The sequence below is a fragment of the Tachypleus tridentatus genome, chromosome 13 (genome assembly GCF_004210375.1).
Source record: "Tachypleus tridentatus isolate NWPU-2018 chromosome 13, ASM421037v1, whole genome shotgun sequence".
Lineage (NCBI taxonomy): Eukaryota > Metazoa > Arthropoda > Merostomata > Xiphosura > Limulidae > Tachypleus > Tachypleus tridentatus.
Window position 1 is genome coordinate 237152223 of NC_134837.1, and position 7094 is coordinate 237159316.

The window sequence follows — 7094 nt, forward strand, 5'->3', positions numbered from 1 at the left end:
CGCTGTCTTGTTCTTAAAAGCATTTGATATTATTCGCCCAAAAACAAGTATACGCAACTGAGAAAATGATAAAGTAGGTCTGTTTCTGGTTGCCATATTTATAATCTTATATATTAATCCCCAGACAATTTTACTTGGCTGTAAAATAACACCGACAAAAAAAATATCACACGTACCTCAACCCTCTCACTATTGACTCGGGTATTTATAAGATATTGAATTCTAGTTGCTACTTAATTTTTACTTTTATTAAACGGAAATAGAAATTATTTTGTGTTGTATTTAACACCAAGTAAATAACGAATCTTAAGAAAGGTAAGGTATTTCAAATTTGTTGGTTTGTAACGCCTACGTAAAGAATGGTAAGCATGATGTATTGTTCGGCAGTTTGGTAATAGTGTTTATTATACTTATTTTTAACCGACCCTTTTGGGGTTTCCAGACTAAGATTATTATAGCATAGTGTTTATTTTTGTTGTTTTGTTTTTTAGGATTTTTCTTTCAAAGGTATACAAAGGACAACAGTCGCATACCTGTCAACTGATAGACTAGAAAGAAAACAAAAAGTCAGCACCCATCGACCTCTCTTTGGCTACACATGTCTGAACGAATAGTGTAATTTGAATTCAATCTTGTATTGCACCTACAAACCTAAAATTCGAAATACTTTTATTTTTCTGGCAACCGGATGCGAACAACGAATCCTCACATTCACAGTTCAGATTTGCTAAAACACTCATTAAAATCAGTAAAGGGCTCAGCTGACATTCTGTGATGCTATTATCGTTGAAACCCCATATCTCGCCAGGAAAGAAAGATGTGAGAATCAAAAACAGTCTTGTTAGAATATAACGTTACAGAAATTATGCACCGTAACAAGTCGTCATAGAAGGATTAGAAATAAAAATACAAGTCAAATTTACATGAGTCAGAAAATTTCTTGTAAAATCACAAGAATGAAAGATTACGTTTGAGTCTTGTGTACACGACCTTTGACTCTCGGCCGTCAACATTTTTTGATCACGTGCTCAATTAAAACTCACTCTCTTCACCTATTGGACTGAAATAATTTTTTTATATATAAAACTGATAATACAAAAGATATAAATTTGGTAACACAAAACGAAGTTTGTTTGCAGCACTCTTGGTGATAATACTGAGATAGGAAGCACCAGTAGATATGAGGACAATATTCTATCTTCTCTTCGTTGGTAAGTTCGTTGTTTTAATCATCTAATTGTAGAAAGCTGTTTATTTTGCCTTTTTACGAAGTGTAATGTCAATTATTTTACGGTGCATTTGTGGCTATTATACAAATTGAATTAAAATAACTGATTGAAAACACTAAAAGTGTTTGAGTTTTCACAAGTTTATCTGCCTGTTGCTAAAACTAGTGTATTTTTTAAAGGCACGAATAAATTTCATTGTAATAACTGTAACTGCAGAATATGTCAAACCTACCCAGACAGATCAGTCTTTAATTATATGTTTTCTTTCATGTAGTTCAATACTTTTCTGTAAAATATTTGGTATGAAAAGGAAGTAAGTCCCGTCAATGTTTAACGTTAATTGTGAAAACGGAGTATACACACATCCAGTAAAAATATAATAAGTTTAATTAATGGAATAACTTACGCTCAAAAATGTATATCATTACATATATTTGATTAAAAACGTTGAATAATAATTTAGCGTTGTAAATAATTAGACTTACCGCTGTACTAGCGGGGGGCTCGTTAAATGTGAAGTCCAAAACTCATAGCTACAAATGCGCTTAGTTTTAAATGCAGTCACGATGTTATTACTTATATTTTACCAAATTTGCTCTAATTTATTTTTCACTAGTAATTGTTGTGTGTGTCAAAAAATAATTGAATGGTTTTAATATCGTCAATATGCTATACAGTTTTAAAAACTAAGTGTATCTTTAGGAATTGTCCTTGTGAACGTCCAGACAAAGGACTTGGCTTCAAGAACTTCGTCACATCAGTACCCGGACTTGGAATTTAAGTGTAAAAATCGTATTGGATACTTTGCTGATTTAATCCGGGAATGTAAGGTCTTTTATCTGTGTACCAAAGAAGGGTTAAAGTACGAGTAAGTAATGTGGAATATTTGTTTATCATTTCTTTCAAAAGGAAAGATAGATAGAATGCAGTCCTGTTTCCTAACATCCTTGAGCACTTTTGTCTTTGTATAAGAGATTTTTCATAATTCAGTTACGCAGTCTTTGAAAATAATATTCAGTTTTTTTCTATTCCGTAACGATTTTTTACAAATCGGAAAAAAACTCTTACTTTAATCAAATTGCTATTTCGTTTATCACAATGGATGTTTTTTATTATTATTATTGTGTTTGGGTTCTAGAACAATCGATGAGACTCTCACGTCACGATTGGTCTAAAGAAATCTGCAGTCAATAGGTGTCAACATTTTAAACATAACAAAATGTGATCTGATTTCAATGAAAATGGTTTACTTATGTAAAAGTACGTATGAACTTTTGTGGAAAAAAATCTGTACGTGATGGATAAGAAACGGTATCATTTTCGGATTCTGCGTAAAAGAATTAGCGTAAAACGTATAAAAATCTTCCAGACAATAAAATCACTCGCAGCCCTGTGTTACTGGATAGTATATAAACAAATTATTGTATATATATATATATGTTTATCTATTTCCATACTTCCAGTTTTGTCTGTCCTCCTACGTTGGTGTTTGATGAGAAAAGCTCTGTTTGCAAACGAAAAGAGAACGTAGAATGCAAGTAAGAAATACTTCCTTACATATCTTACTTTTATTTCTTCTATTATAAATTCAACATACAGAAGATATAATGATGTAATGTCATATACTCTAGAATGTGTTTATTCCTCATGATAAAGCAGAACTGGGGATTCCACATAGATGTGTACAAGGGATTGTCTAACACTTTCTACCGAGAACTGTTACACTCCCCATGTTTATATTATATTTGTTCTAGATAAGAAATGCACAGATGTGCAGCTCGTTTCACAGTTATAACTCTGATCAAATACTTATTCGAAAAATAAAAGAAAGCCAATTGAGCTTAAACTGAAGTAACGGCTTGGTCTGAAAGACTATATTGGAAATATCTGAAACAAACCATTAAAGATATGTGTTTTTATTTCAAAGTTACGTAGTATAATATAAGTCTCGTTATTTCAGTAACCATAAAAACTTAAAGTTTCAGAATACATAAGAATAAAGCTATTCTTGTTCGTAATTAGAATTTTTTTTTCATTTAGTTGCTCGTGCGCTCTAAACACCTTTATCATTTTTATAAACATTAACGAAAGAGATTAAAATCTATTTATTAAGAGATACGTTTAAGCATGTTTTCTAGATTAAATGTTACAAATGTGTTTGTAGGTGACTGTTAACACTAAGTTATATTTACAGAAAGCCAAAAGAAACGAATGTTTTAAAGAGTCCATCCCACAAGTATCCAAAGGATCTGGAATTTGAATGTCAAAAGGACGCTGACCCTAACCTCTATTATGCTGACACAATAAGGGATTGCTGTCAGTTTTACCGTTGTGTGAATGGCATGAAATACGAGTAAGAATCAGTACAAAAACAAATAATATAACAAAAGGCATTAAAAAACAGAATTTATGTTTCTTTGCATACCAGTATGAATTGAAAGGCTTCTTAACTAATTAATAATTATTAATTCTCAGAAGCACAAGCTTAATTTTTTTATTTTAGCATAATTTTAAAACTGTGAGTTATTCTCAAAGAAAAAATATATAAACATAAAGTTTTTCTTTAAAATAACAGTTAGAGATATTAAGAATTGCTTAAAGGTAGATGTCTTTGAAGTTAAACTACGTTAACTGATAGCGAATAACCATACATTTTAAGAGTCATTTTGGATCCGAACTTTGCAAAACTTTTAATTGGTCCTTCATAAAACTTCTAAATGGTCCTCTCCCAAAACCATATATGCTATTACATGTTATCAGTTTAAAAATTTATGTGTGCATATATGAGTAACGCTAAACAAATATTTATAATTTAAAACAACAGATTTTGTTTATATCGCTCTTGAAATGTGCACAGGCTTTAAATTAATCAATGTAACCATAACAAACAATGTGATTTGAGATTACTATATTAATACTGACCAAAGGTAAGACATTCGTAAATACATATTTTAATATTCGTCAAGCTCGATTTTGATCGATTGATTCATTTATATTTTCCAGGGATCTCTTAATTTAAACATCACAAGTTTTATTAGTTTTGAAATTTTCGCTTAAATCTACTCGAGAGTTTTCTGCACCAACACCCCTTAATTTAGCAGTGATATATTATAGGAAGGCAGCTAGTCAACACAACCCACCGCCAATTTTTGGGCTATTTTTTACCAGTAAATAGTGGGATTGGTTCTAACATTGAAACGCCCCACCACTGAAATGGCAAGCATGTTTGGTGACGCGGATTCGAATGTGCGACCTGCATATTACAAAGGTTTATTTTGGTTGTTGTTAAAGGGGAAACCTACACAATGAGCTAACTTTTCTTTGCCCATCACCAATATCGAAACCCAATTTGTCTAGGTTGAAACCTGTAGACTTATTGATGAACAGCTAGGTGGCAGACCTCATAGGAATTTCTCAAAATGCTTAAAAATAGGATTCCCGGAAAGTAAAAGTCTGCATTTTAAAGATGTTTTCAAGAAACGAAAACTCAACCATGTCTTTTGTTTGTTTTTTTGGGGGTATAGAAATGTTTATTTGGCAAAGTAATGTAGGAAAAATGCTTAATCAACAACCGATTAGACTTTTTCTTTAATCGGACCTTTTGGTTGGAAATTTCGGAATTTCAGGCTTTGTTACATTTCTCTATAAAATGAAAATATGTCAGGAGTAAGCAAGTTTTCCCTTATTTAAAACAGCTTTTTACCTGGACATGAGATAAGTATTTGCTTCTCAAAATTTTCTAAAGATTAAATTCATAACATCAAAAATCACAGACGATCAAAACAGTATCTCTGAAACTGTAGTTTTGCTATGACACGTGATCTGAACACCATCTGTGTATCATGTAGCCATGATAATTAACAAACACACACAATATGTTGTGTGGCCTTATAAGTGTTATTTTGTTGTCACTGACTTTTAAAATGAAAAGAACTTAAAACTTTCCAAGTTTCTTGGGTCACATCATCTGGAAAATCCTATCATATCTTTTAATCTGATCGTTTTTTCTATTATAAATCACTTTGAAAGAAGAGCAGTAAATGTTGGAAGCTTTTCAACTTTTATTCCAAGAGAAATCTGTTTGATAATGCAGTAATTCTATTCTGTTGATTATATATAGTTAACTGGTGATGTACGTTAGAGATTTTGAGGTACATTAGAAGTTAAGAAATGTGTTAATTCTAATGAGTAGTTATTAAATGTTAATAAGTAATTTAAGAGATGAACAACTTTTATCATGTTTACTAATAGGTATTTCTTATTAGAATTTCAAAATTTATACGAAATTATCGTATTAGATCAAAAATAAAATAGAACAATTTTTTTCAGTATTTTTTCTAGCATGTTTCTGAAATATAAACATTACATAAAAGTAATAGCAGATATAAAACTTAAAAAAAAACTGTATAATGTGTCATTTTATCTATTTGAATTTGCTCTTTAGGTTTACCTGTCCCACAGGCTTGGCGTTTGACAGTAAAATGCAGACTTGTCTTCTAAAAAAATATGTCAAGTGTGAGCGTAAGGAGCCAGCGGAATTCTCTTTGTTCAAATAAGTTTATCTGTGAAGTTACTGATTATTATTGAAATGTTAAAAATAAGTAATAAATAAATGTGTAATTAATACTTGAAATAGTCGATACTTGTTGAAACTCAATAATTACAAAATTAAGGAAAACAAAGGAAAGTGTATGTTTCGTAAATATTTCATTTGTTACAATCTAACGATTCTTCAGTGGAAAAACCAAGATCGCTATAAGTGAAATATTTATGAAAAGTACAACTGTCTCTGTTTGTTATACAAATTTATAAAAAATATGTATTTGATTTGATTGTACTATCGTTATGTTTCCAGATAATTCAAGTTATCTACTTTTCTCTGGAAAAATATGATTTAGCACGTCCTGTAAGTTCATATAAACTATATTTCTCCAAAATTGACCTTTAAAACAAACATGTCTTGGTGGGTTTGATTATTAAACACTCAGAATAATAAATTGTTTACCTGAAATAAAATATTCAAAAGTACTTTACTAGTATTGGCAGTAACACATGAAAATATATATTGATTTTCAATGCCTAAGTTTGAAAACTATAAGTATTAAAAATAAACTTTCATAAATCGCTTTTTTTTGTGTCGTTATATCCTTAAACTTAAAATGCACGACTTATAACAAAAGTCAGAATATACAAGAAACAAAACTCACTTATGGATTATCTTTTTTCCTTTAAGTAATATGTAGGTAACTAAAAGAATTATCACGTCATTGACAGAGATCTCGATCAAATCGATTCTAAACTTGTCTAAGCTAATAAACATTGTTACACCACTAATAAACTACATTTTAACGCTAGCGCCTGCTTTAATAATAAAAATTCTTTTCGTTTTCAGTGTAAGCCAAAGAACTTTAAGGCATAGGTGTTATTTGTGTTTATCTGAATACTCTAGAAAATGGAGTATTTCACAATGAACTAAGGTCAAAGACCAAAAACAATATCACATTGTTAAGTGAACTAGTCTAAATTTTAGACGCAAATATTATAAGAAAAATTACGCAAATAACAGATTCTAATTACAGTCACGAACGAGGTATCTCGAACAAGGTCAAGAAACTAGAGCCATGCATTAAGAATATTAAAAAAAAAACTACATTCAACGTGCATAACTTAGATCTGAATAGCTTAACAAATCATTCCGTTCACGAAATAAAATCTGCGCTGTTTTGACTTACGGCCGCGCTTTTGTCTGTTGTTATACAAAGCTTCACAGACTTAAGTCTCCAACTGTTCCCAGTTCTGAGAACAAATATATATATCAGAGAAAACGCTTTGTCGAACACGAAACGTGAAGACCTGAAACAGTTC

The 7094-nt window shown here is 30.7% G+C and overlaps 1 protein-coding gene across 1 annotated transcript; it reads left to right on the top strand.

Annotated features, from left to right (window-relative positions):
• The first annotated feature begins 1059 nt into the window (after positions 1-1059).
• Positions 1060-6356, top strand: LOC143238508 (peritrophin-1-like). The gene is made up of 5 exons (XM_076478794.1): positions 1060-1211; positions 1932-2097; positions 2693-2767; positions 3424-3582; positions 5674-6356. The coding sequence occupies exons 1-5, from the start codon at positions 1181-1183 to the stop codon at positions 5783-5785; spliced, it is 543 nt and encodes a 180-aa protein (XP_076334909.1). The 5' UTR covers positions 1060-1180; the 3' UTR covers positions 5786-6356.
• Positions 6357-7094: the final 738 nt, after the last annotated feature.

Bases quoted from the DNA above. Each gene is read 5' to 3' on its own strand.
- LOC143238508 (XM_076478794.1), top strand. From the start codon at position 1,181: ATGAGGACAATATTCTATCTTCTCTTCGTTG. The intron at 1,212-1,931 runs GTAAGTTCGTTG...GTGTATCTTTAG, and splicing joins ATTCTATCTTCTCTTCGTTG to GAATTGTCCTTGTGAACGTC. The intron at 3,583-5,673 runs GTAAGAATCAGT...TTTGCTCTTTAG, and splicing joins GTGAATGGCATGAAATACGA to GTTTACCTGTCCCACAGGCT.